The sequence below is a fragment of the Gossypium raimondii genome, chromosome 4 (genome assembly GCF_025698545.1).
Source record: "Gossypium raimondii isolate GPD5lz chromosome 4, ASM2569854v1, whole genome shotgun sequence".
NCBI classification, from domain to species: Eukaryota; Viridiplantae; Streptophyta; class Magnoliopsida; order Malvales; family Malvaceae; genus Gossypium; species Gossypium raimondii.
The window spans coordinates 16777331-16789302 of NC_068568.1; the positions used below are offsets into that span (position 1 = coordinate 16777331).

The 11972-nt window shown below is 33.9% G+C and overlaps 1 protein-coding gene across 3 annotated transcripts; it reads right to left on the reverse strand.

Moving 5' to 3' along the window:
• Positions 1–2530: 2530 nt before the first annotated feature.
• LOC105767918 (phosphatidylinositol 4-phosphate 5-kinase 9) lies at positions 2531–11604 on the reverse strand. Of its 3 annotated transcripts, XM_052629419.1 has the most exons (10): positions 11325–11604; positions 9317–10596; positions 8671–8838; positions 7389–7554; positions 6988–7098; positions 6576–6763; positions 6128–6276; positions 5346–5502; positions 4408–4651; positions 2531–2889 (listed from the first exon to the last, which is right to left on the reverse strand). In XM_052629419.1, the coding sequence occupies exons 2-10, from the start codon at positions 10567–10569 to the stop codon at positions 2878–2880; spliced, it is 2448 nt and encodes an 815-aa protein (XP_052485379.1). In that variant the 5' UTR covers positions 10570–10596; positions 11325–11604; the 3' UTR covers positions 2531–2877. The 3 variants fall into 3 exon arrangements, with proteins under 3 accessions (XP_052485379.1, XP_012442959.1, XP_012442960.1); XM_012587505.2 differs by lacking the exon at positions 2531–2889 and having other exon boundaries at positions 4175–4651; positions 11325–11603; XM_012587506.2 differs by lacking the exons at positions 2531–2889; positions 11325–11604 and having other exon boundaries at positions 4175–4651; positions 9317–11261.
• Positions 11605–11972: the final 368 nt, after the last annotated feature.

An 11972-nucleotide genomic window follows, 5' to 3' on the forward strand; every position in this document is an offset into this window, starting at 1 on the left:
ATCTCATTCAACTTCTAATTCAATTTCCACTATTTTTAGTGATTTTTCAAAGTCACACAACTGTTGTTATCCTAAACTATTTTGTTGTTAAATTTACTCTTTCATAATTTCATTACTTCATTTCATTGTACCAAAGGGTTGATTAAATATCGAGCACATTGTTCATCACACGGTCTTATTCGATTACACTTAATCGTTACGTGATTACATGTATTTTCACTTAGCCAATTTCCTGATGATCACTTTGAAATAATAACCATTACACGGTGGATCAGCACATAGCACCACCCTTATAATCAATTATATTCGGTGGAATCAGCATATAGCAACCACCTTTATTTTCAATGATTTCCAGTGGAGTCAACACATAGCAACCACCTTTATAATCAATGGTACCCGGTGGAATCAGCACATGGCAACCACCTTTATAATCAATGGTACCCGGTGGAATCAGCACATAGCAACCACCTTTATAATCAATGATACTCAGTACACGTAGTAGCCTGCACATAGTACTACACACGTGACCATTACTATCACTTTCACATAGTGGCCTGCACACATTCCGTGCCACACATGTGATCATTACTCACTTCATTCGTATCTTTTCTATTCCGGAGGTCAACCGGGAAATTTTTCACTTTTTCTCATTTTTCTTTTTCACTGATCAAAGTCAATTTCTCGCCTTTCTTGATTTATAATCACACATTAAACTTATAAACGCTCACATTATTCAATCTAGTCCAAAAATCACACTTTGGAAAAATTACATTTTTGCCCCTAGAGTTTCACAAAATTACAATTTTGCCCCTAGGCTCGTAAAATAATTTTTATTCAATTTCCTTACATTTTAGGCCTAGCCGAACCATTTTCATAACTATAGTAGTCCACAATACTCACTTATTCACACACTTGTGACATATTTTATAACTTTTACAAATTAATCCTTTTAGGCATTTTCATCGAAAATCACTTAGTAAAAGACATTCATCACACCCCAAACATTCATATTCTTCCATTAAACATCAAAATACATGCATATAATTCATGGGTAAATTTTTAAACACAAACCCTAGTTCAAAATAATGGTAGAAATAGCTAGATCTTGTTACGAGGATTTCAAAAAAGTAAAAATCAATAAAAACGGGGCTAGAACTGACTTACAATCGAGATTGGAAGCTTGAAAAACCCTAGTCATGGTTTCTTCATAAAAAATTCAGCCATATCTTCAAGATGGACAAAAATTGGCTTTTAATTTTGTTTTTAATTCATTTTAATAACTAAATGACCAAAATGCCCTTAATGAAAAACTTTGGAAACATGCCTAACCATGTCCATTTTTGTCCACCAACTTAACCAATGGTCTAATTACCATATAAGGACCTCCAATTTAAAATTTCATAACAATTGGACACTTCTAACATGTAGAACTCAACTTTTACACTTTTTACAATTTAGTCCTTTTTACTAAATTGAGTGCCCAAACGTCGAAATTTTCGAACGAAATTTTCAAAAAATAATTTTGTGAAATTATAGACCATAAAAATATAATAAAAATAATTTTTTTTCTCTTTGAATTTGTGGTCCCGAAACCACTGTTCCGACTAGGCCCAAAATCGGGTTGTTACAACCCAAGTCCCAATTCCAGTTCCACCTCGCTTTTTATCTATGAACCTACGACACCACCATGAAAAAAACGACATCCATAAAATACATGGAAGCAATATTTACCTTAGCATCATTATTCTTGACGCCCACGGCACGGAAGTATTGCTTCATTTCCCATAAGAAGTTGTCTACTTCCCTCACAGACCTTGCCCTTTTAAACTTCTCCGATTTTGGGACATCAATCTTATGGCTCTATGTCACACCCAACACCTTTTTACCCACAACAACTCTACACACAACAAGCTCTCCCTCAAGCTCATCTATTTTTGTGTTCAAAGTTGTCATTGTGGCTTCATTTTCTTCCTTCATAGTTATCAACCCAGCTTCAAGAGCATCATTCTTTTCTATCAACTTACCCATAGTAGTATTGATGGGCACTTGCAACACATCCATATTGGAACTAAGGGTCTCAGCCACATATTCCTTGAACTTCACTTTCATTGAATCTAACTCATCAATGCGCCCCTAAACTATTTATGGATTCCTCAAGATGGACTACATGACTTTCCGAAGTCGCCAACAGATCCCTCAATCTGTTCTCTTTCCCACTGCTCTTAGCACGGGCCTCCATCAGGACATTCTGCTCATCTACTCCTTTCGTCATTTCAATCGGTACCTTTGCACACTGGCTTTGGTATCAACTATCATGGGGCTAGAATTTTAGTTTAGCAAACCGCGAAGCCTTAGGTGATTTCTTTGCATCAAATCCGCCTAAGTCAACCTACCCTTGGAAAATGAGAATTCACAACGGAATTTCTTTAAAGCATCAAAATAAAGCAGAAGCAACTCGAAAAGATGAAGGGACTTGAATTCAAACAGAAAAACCACAAGAAAAGAAAAGCACACCAAGTCTTTGAGTAAATGCTCTTAAAAGTATCATTTAACTCAATAATGGAATGATTACAAATGAGGGGGAAGACCTCTATTTATAGTCGAGCTCCCCTAGATTCAACAATACAAATTGAATTACATCAACAGTTGAGATTAATGTCTATCTACAATATGAGAGTCCTAAGGGATTTCCCTTAGGATTTACAATAATTACCCTGGTAACTCTAGTTTTACTGGAGTATTTCACTAGACCACTAAGACTTCAAGTAGATGAGTTTCTGCATATGCTCTGCAAATCAAGCCAATTCAAGTGGATTAAATGAGCCCCATTTGATCAGTTGACCTCCATGATACGATTTGTGTGCATTCCTCACAACTTTAATCTGCAGCCTGTGACATGCAACATTAGCAAAGTTAAAGAACATTAACTTTTCCATATATTTTGGGCTGATTCAATGAAAAACGAAAAGTTAAAAGTTAAAAAAAAACGAAAAATTAAATTAAAGACTGAATTGATTTTTTTTATAAAATTGAGCTAAAAAAATCCCTATGGCTAAATTTTATATATTATTATCAACCAAGTTAGTTGTGCAATGGCAAGTGACAAACGACTTACTATGAAATCAAGTTCTTATCGACAAGATCTTGAATTTAAACCTCAAACATCCCCACTCCTGCTATCAATATATATTATTACAATATATTTTAGAGATTAATTTTGTATTTCATTACCTCTCACAGTTGAAAGTATTGTATAAAACTAGAAAAAAGACCAGAAATGTGGCAAAAATAGATTTTGTAAATTCCAACTCAGATTCTAGGTTCGGCTTACCGAATGAATTCTTTATTATTATTATTTTGATATCTAAACAAAAATTTAGGATTAGAAAATCAATTTTTTTCAAATCCAAGTTTCAAATGAGACATAAGGAAAAATTCTCAAAATTATATGTAAATTTTAATTTGTTGTACAATTTGATATATGAACTTTAATTGATGTAATTATATACATGAAACTGATTATAGTTTAAATTTTAATTTAACCATACACATTTAAATAAATAAATAGATCAATCTATTTTTATATTGGATAGATATAATTATTTGTATATACAATATATGAACATAAAATGATGCTACATCAATAATAGTGGTACTAATTTATGATAATTGAATCAAATAAAAATTCCATGTATAAAATTACACAAAATTAAAGTTCATGTATAAAATTACATAATAAACCAAAGTTTATGTATAGCTTTGAGATTTAATCTACTTAAAATATCATATTTTATATCTATGTTTGAATGTATTGTATTGAAAACAGGTATTAGACCTGCGGAAATGACGAGTTATGAGATTAGTGTCATGGACATAAAACTTACGAGTTAAGAACATGATCCTTGTAATATTTTTTAGCGTAATATATGTATGTTACTAGTAGCTATAAGGGTTGATTTTGTAGGCTAAGATGAGTTGAGAATATTCGGAAAATAAACAAATCAATTAATGGCATAAAATGAGTTTTGGGGGAGAAAATGATCCAGAGACAAAGCAGTAACAGAGGTCTCTTCTCCTCCAGGTACATATTTCGTTTATTTATGGAAAATGATTGTTTGTTGTTTCGTTCATGGATCAGGGATAAGGTGCCAAAAAGAAGAGAAAAAAGCAAGCATTGAACAAGTGCTAAAATATTGTCATAAAACAGAACAAAAGCAATGGCAGAGAACAATAACTCACTATAAACATCATGATTTAAAAAAACAAACAAAAAAAAAAAAGCAGACTCAGAAGAGCATATCGTTACGAAGACTTTACATCACCAGGTGATGACCATCTTAAGGAAACTCACAGGAGGACAAAACAGAGCCGAAACTGTCAACCTTTAATGGAGTTTTGAGGAAATACCTTCTGAATGAATTCCAGGAACCGTTGCGAGTAAAATGTAGGATCGACAGCAGATATGGACACAGAATCAAACTGAAGAGATTTATAGGCATGTTCAATCTTCTTAGACATGTTATATTCTTGCAAAATGTCGATCATGCCTAGATACAGAACAACATCATATGCTTCATGGAACATGTTTTCTTCTTTCCCTGGAATCAGCTCAGCCCTTGCTGGCATGTTCACACCAAGCTGGATCTGGAGTCTGTTTAAATAAGTGATACAAGAATTTCTTTAAAAACTATCCCCAAAATATATGGAAAAGAATCACAATTTCACCAGCTAATTTGAACTAAACCATCTAGCGGCTCTTGTACTATAAGCCTAGGAGCAACTTAGTTCCTCTACCATAAAAAGTGAGTAATTTAGTCATTATAAATCAATTTAATTTTGAAGTACAGAGGCAATAGTTTGAATTGCGAAAACCTCAAACTTTAAAATGTTGACTTGCCTGTGTTTATATATTTTAAAGCAGGTCACTTTAAAACACAAGTGAATATTTTTTAACATTCAAGGTTGATGTCATTTAAAATTTTAGCTCTTTGTATCGAAAGTAAATGCACAAGGATTAAATTGCTCTCTTATAATAGACTGGATAATCAACTCCTAAGAGACCCACTGCATAGTTTAACTTCAGAAAATGCTAGTTATTTGTGAAGGAAGAGCAAGAAAGAGACTTTTCATAGCTAAGTACAATGCAACAACTTTCCACGCTTTCTAGTGGTGATTCACATGATCGCATTATTCCACCTTTATTCTGTTTCTATTATTGCTTCTGACGGATTAAGGAAATCAGATTACCAGATCCATTAAGGTAACGATCAAGCAATTTATTATTGGGCATCAGACAGACATTGTAAGATTTGAAAACAACATTATGACATGCTAAGATATCATACCTGGCTGTACCAGGGAGAAGGAGATCTACTTCCTCATCACCTGCAGATGAAGCTCGAAGACGTCTACCTCGTATATGAGGACCAACAACAACACTATCATCTGTTCCCCGAGGAACCAAAACAAGTCCTTGTGGGTAGTTGGAGATTCCATCCTCCTCTGGAAAACGTTTAAACCAAAATATTTTAAATCAACCCACTGTCCTTCAGAATTGAATCAAAAGTTGTAGCATAAAAGAAGTTCAATCAGATAATTACAGCAAATACCAGATTCTACATGTGGGGTAAGTAACATGGATGACATATTTGGTTCTATCACCAACTAAGGGAACCACATGCCATCTTGAAAAATCCCAAAACTATTAAAACCAAAATAGTAAGGAGTTCATCTGGTAACAACTGTCTTATTTTTTTATGTAACTTCTTGTTTCAAGTATGAAACTTGTAAAGTATTTATCTAACCTCTACATTTTGGGTTATATCAGAAACCCATGTCATGTATGTTAATGATTTTTTTATAGAATTGGACACTCATCCTTTTTCTTTTTTGTTATCTTTCAGTAACACAAATTACTATAATTCTATTTGCCAATATTTCAGTTATTTTCCCTTTCCATAGACTCTACAATCCTTAAGTACTTAACGAGATCCAAATGCTTAAAAGACACTTAACACATACAATCCTGTTCAAAATAATGAACAGAGAACATGATGTCCTACGTCACAAAGATTAAAGAAGCTAGAAGGAACTGCCAATAGAAGATCAAATTTTCAAAATTTCAAACCTTCCTCTGCAACACTCCCTAATCCATCCACACTATTGTAGGACATGTGAGACCTCAAATGCTGGGGTGCTCGATAATGCACACCAAGCAGAAGGCTATAATCCATTATGTGTTGTGACTCCAAAAACTTACTGTCAGTCTCGATTTGCCTGCAAAATACATACAAATGCAATAAAATCATGCATTGGAAGGTAAACCAATTATATAAGATTGCTATTAGAGTGAGACAGGAAAGAGACAATTTTATATCATGAAAACTGTCCATTTATGTTCTTAAATTGCAACGTAAACAATATATTGGGCTAAGAAAACAATGCAAATTACATTTTACTAAAATAAGGATTCAAAACTTACTCCCATGAAATGTACCCTTCACATAACCAAGTGATACATATCAGCTTAAACCGGTAGAGGATGATAAAGAAGCTACAAATTTATCAGTTAGTACCTTAATAAAGCCTCTCGCCAAGAAGGTTCTAAGTAAAAGCAGTAGTTGAGATCCAAATCTTTAAGTGTTGTGTTCTCATCAATTTCAATATTGTCCGCAGAACGCCCTAGAGACGATCCTTTCAAGTCAAATCTTCTATGGATCCTTAACTCAGTGCAAAACATATTTCCCATCACTACAAAGCGAAACTGCAAAAAGGATATGGTTTATGGTAGTTAGCTTCAAATGATCAAACGGCATTCCAAAATCTTGAAGGAACCTTTCGTTACATACCATGAAAAAAGGTATGGAAAACATAGTCCTTAATCAAAGTACCTAAAAATATTTTATTCAAGTGCATTCAGTGAAACCACCTTTAAAAAGTGTACTGATTGAGGTCTTGCATAGGAAAGAACTCTACTGTGCTCATTACCTTTTGACCACTTGATGGTTTGATTCTGTGAAGACCAAAGAATTTTGTTATAAGCGTGTTCTCATATGACCTCACGTGATGATGATAGTTCGGAAGCATTCTTAGAAGAACCTATATGCAAGAAATCAGTCAATAAAACGTGCAACCAATTGAGGAAAACAAGGAGCAGAAGAGAAACAGAAACAGAACCAGAAGTACATTGCAAATGCTTTATGGTATGTTATTATTATTATTTTTAAATTAAGGAGTTGAAAAGTAAAGAGTTGCACAGTTGAGAAATGCCTATAGCAGACCTGACATGCACAATTTACACAAGTTAAGCAACCGGAGAGAAATTATCATATTTAATCAAGCTAGGTGCCCAAAAAGTATAAATGAAGGTAAAGCTGGAGATTGCAAACCTTTACTTCAGATTTCCGGAGTGTCTTAATCATGAAACGATCATCTTGAGACAGAAAGAAGATACTACCACTTTTACCAGGAGAAGAAAGTTCTCTGAGAACATCATTTCCACAAATGGATATCATGTAGTCAGCAGCATCAATCTTGAACATCTCCCTTAAATTCCTACAACGAGTTTTATATGTGTCAACATGGGAAACAAAACATAGTACCATATCCACAGAACATAGCAAGAAAAAATTATAATAAAAGAAAGATACAGGCTTTTGCCTACTGAAAGCATATTTATTCAATATTGTGGGGGTTAAAATGTGCTCTAAGTCCCTATACATCGTACATTTAGAATTTAGTCCCCCTACTTACATTTCAAGGAACTTAGTCCCTCAACTTTCAAATTTAAATATGTAAGTCCAATTGTTAACACTGTTAAGTTTTCCTCTTAAATTTAGGTTTATTACAACATAATTTTTTTGTTACATGGCTACCAAGTTAGTTTTTTTTTCTTTTTTCTTTTTTTTTTAAATTTCAAAATGTCACACAAGTGAATTCAACAAAAGAATTTTAAGGTGGCATTAACAATTGAACCTGAATTTTGAAATCTGAAAAATATACAGACTAAATTCTTAGGATCTAAAATTAGAGGAGTTAAATTCCAAATTTATAGAGTATAGAGACTTGGAGCATATTTTAACCTATTTTGGAAGAATACTAGTGAATCGTATGATCTCCACAGATGCAGGTCGTATCAAGTACTAAAAGAATGAACTTGTAAAAGTAAAGCTAGATGTAAAGAAGTACTCAAGTGACATATGTAGTATGTTCAGCTTCAAGTAATGGACTGATACTCCATAGGATCTTAAAACTTAAAAGCTCTAAATATCTCGGAAATTAAGACTATATTGTGAAAAAACTTAATACTAATAAATTTATTGAAGAGTTCGCCTGTCCACATAATATGTCTCTAATTTGGAAAAATATACATCTCTCCGAAATATGTAATGGAAAGTGAGATCAAAAGAAAAGTTATCTACCCAATATTAACATCAACCTTGTGGTCTAACAAAATATCTTCCTTTTAGAAATAAAAAGAAAATTAAATTTTAACACCTTTCCTATAAGGACATACAATCTTATATATCATGTACACCAAACCTTCAAAATGAACCATAGGACCTCATTGACATTGAGATATAAGATATTCCCAGCAACTATATCAGAAAAACATATATCTTATACAGAATTCTCCATACAGTCACAAAAAATTATGGAGGTATCTCTAACCTGAAAACCATTGGGCAGTAATCTTTCCACTTAAAATCTTCTGATTGATGGGGAGGTGTCAACTGTGAGCCCTCTTTAGGAAAATTCATCCAAAAGCTAGCCCTGCGGCCAAAATCTGACGCTCTAACTTCTCGTCTTTGTACAGGTGTAATTTTTCCCACAGTGTATCTGGCCAAATCTAACATATATTCAGCAGTAGGTTTTCCAAAACAACGTCATAGCCAACTAAGGAAGACCATATATGGATTCTCCATGACGGTAAACGTCATGAATCTTTGTATGCATTCTTTACAAAAGATGCCATAAAGTCTAAGTTACAACTAAGAAACGTGTTTAAGTAGTAGTCACAAGTCACAACAGGTTCACAAGCAAATATAAATGGTTAATCTATTGTCCCGAAGAGGGAGACCATATTGATTCTTAGTTTATACTCATCGAATCAACGCTTCAAACATCTCTTATAGTTTTCTATTAATATCTATAAGGAAATTAAATAACAATAACCGTTCAAACTACAGCCTAGACAAACTCTATGGTAAACAAAAGCAGCAATAAGATTTAGAAAAATAAACAAATAAGAAAATTAAGTCATAATCGTCTGATAAACAACAAGGGTAAAAAAGCATAAAAGTTAAAATGAACAGACCTGATTCCAAGCTGCAAACTGAGCATTAAATCATAACTCCTGTGGCCTTTAATAATTATTTCACCTGGCCTCTTAACCTCTTTTGCAAACATTTTTTGTCTCCGTTTTGCTCTTCTGGATGATGCTGAAAAACTATTATTCAACACAAACTCACTAATTAAGACACCTTGCATGTATTCACGTTCTAAGACTGGTGCATTTGTTTCACTTCCCTTCTCTTCTCCTTCTATAAAAGATTCAGTTAACTCTAAAGATGAATCATACCCAATAACTTTTTCAATAGATACCTCTAGACTCCAACGTCTTTCCAAGGAAACATTTCTGTTGCGAGACTGCTCCAAATTTAATAAGTTTCCTTCACCAGAATTACGATGAGATACCCGAGTGCCACCAACCTTTACACTCCCCATGTCTACAGACGAAGCATGGTGGATATGGGAATGGTTCTGCTTTCTCAAACCTGGTAACAATCCTCTTTTTCTCAGGGCATTGAGGTAAACCTCTTGTAAGGCAGGAAGCCGGCTGCCTTTTGGATAAAATGATCCTTTTCCATCCTTTAAACCCCGTGTCCAAGTTCCTACATAGCAACCACCATCCCTCCAGTTATACACTCCAAGTCCATGCATCATTCCATTTAACCAGCTTCCTTCAAAGGAGTCTCCATTTGTCCATGTAAGGGTTCCTTTGCCTGACATTTTACCTCCTTTCATGTTCCCTAGATAAACATTGCCATTGACCCAAGTATATTTTCCAGGACCTTCAGGTGTTCCCTGGATCCAAGCGCCCTCAAAGACATCTCCATTAGGATAAACTTGATATCCCAAACCATGTTTGAGGTTCAACTTCCATCTCCCCTTATAAGTTAACTTATTAGAGTCAATATATGTCCCAGTACCATGCATATAACCACCTGAGAATTCACCATCATAAAACGTTCCAGAAGGCCATTGTATCTTGCCAGTCCCTTGCCTCATCCCACGTCTCCATTCTCCCTCATACACACAACCAACTTTCCAAACATATTTACCACGACCCTCTGGCACATTCCCTTGTAATGACCCAGAATATAAGTCCCCATTTGGAAGCAAGAGTTCTCCAACTCTAAATGCAGCAGTTTCAGAACTATGGACAGCTTCACCATTAGTTAGTATAGAACCGTTGTCCTTGTCAGTGATGGCATCAAGAGATCTTGTTCTTTCTGCACAAGAACGTGCTCCTTCCACGTTATCAAGGGTGACCACGGGGCCAGACATGCATAATGCCGCAAAAGGTTTCAGTTTCTTACAGGAATAAAATTAAGTCAATCACAAGGTTCTCATTCGAAAATATAAAACAGATTTTTACTATTAGATTCCGAAAAATAATACATTTACAAAAGCTCGTTCCTTTGATCTACAAAGAGATTAACGAATCCAGAGTATTCATCGGTAGCAGAACAACTTATTTCGACACTGTAAAAAGACTACCTAAAGCACATTAAATCCTACTTAATGATGACTTCACATGTAATTTGTAAAAATAAAAGAGACTATAACGAGTGCTTGCCTGATTGAAGAATATAACACACTAGAGAAAATTTTCATGAAAATTAAACGGTAAAATCATATAAATACACAATTAACACATAAATTTTCGATTCAACTATAAAATCAATCAAAAAAAAATCCTAGCACAAAATCTTTAAATCTTTACCTCATCTTTTAGATCATGTTTTCTCTACTCAGTTAAAATGACTATAAATCCTTATAAATTCACTTAGCAGTGTTTACCAAAAATCTATCGCCAAACAAACAAGAAAACATGAAGGAAAACAAAAAGGAAGCAAAACTATTTAAACACAATACAAAGAAAAATAATCAACCAGTTTATTCTACCGCAGTTAATCAACTAAACTGAAGCTCAAACATTGAAGCATCACTAGTAATATACATATATGTAAACTACTAGTGAAATTATATGTAATACGTTTAAAAAAAAGGTGAGGAAAAATAAGAGAAAAAAAGAGTACCTAAGAATAAAAAGGATGTACGACAAAAGCAAAAATCGCAGCAAAGCAAAGAGAAAACAAAGAAAGATTTAGACGAAGATGAAGTTTCGTCGCTGTTTTTAAAAAACTGACAATCTAAAACGCTCCTTCTTTGGCGTTTGGCTTTTGGAAATCAATCTCTTTCCATGGTGACGATTTTGGAACGAATCTCAAAGAGCTAAAATAAAACAAACACCAAATATTCAAATATATATATATAACATAATAAAATCTAGGCGTGCGACAGTTACTGAAAAGACAAGTTTACCCAATTCATGCCCGCCCTTTTGTTTTACGCCTGTTTACAGTAATAATCGGGTGATCCATTTTTATGTGTTTAATTAATTAAGACAAGTTAAGGACGGCTATCAAAACGTCGGTTTACAGCGGCCGGGGTTTGACTTATAGATTGCAACAGCCAGGACATGTGACAGTGACCCGGTGATTTTTTCCCTATGACTTTTTACCTTTTTTCTGTTTTACCTTCTTTTAAAATTGGGTTTTATTTAAAATTTTTTAAAAAATTACTCCTCTCAAAAAATTATATGATATTTTGATTATTAGTAGCTAAATATGTTCTTTTTCTTTCTACCTAAATTTCTTTTTGATATTTTGATGCTGAACTTTCGG

What these genes read in the sequence shown, in the direction of transcription:
- LOC105767918 (XM_012587505.2), bottom strand. Translation starts at nt 10,569, where the DNA reads ATGTCTGGCCCCGTGGTCACCCTTGATAACGTGGAAGGAGCACGTTCT. An exon ending in AGGGAGTGTTGCAGAGGAAG is followed by an intron (nt 5,503 to 6,127) that starts GTTTGAAATTTT and finishes AACGTTTTCCAG; the next exon opens with AGGAGGATGGAATCTCCAAC. An exon ending in CTTCTCCCTGGTACAGCCAG is followed by an intron (nt 4,652 to 5,345) that starts GTATGATATCTT and finishes TTATTTAAACAG; the next exon opens with ACTCCAGATCCAGCTTGGTG.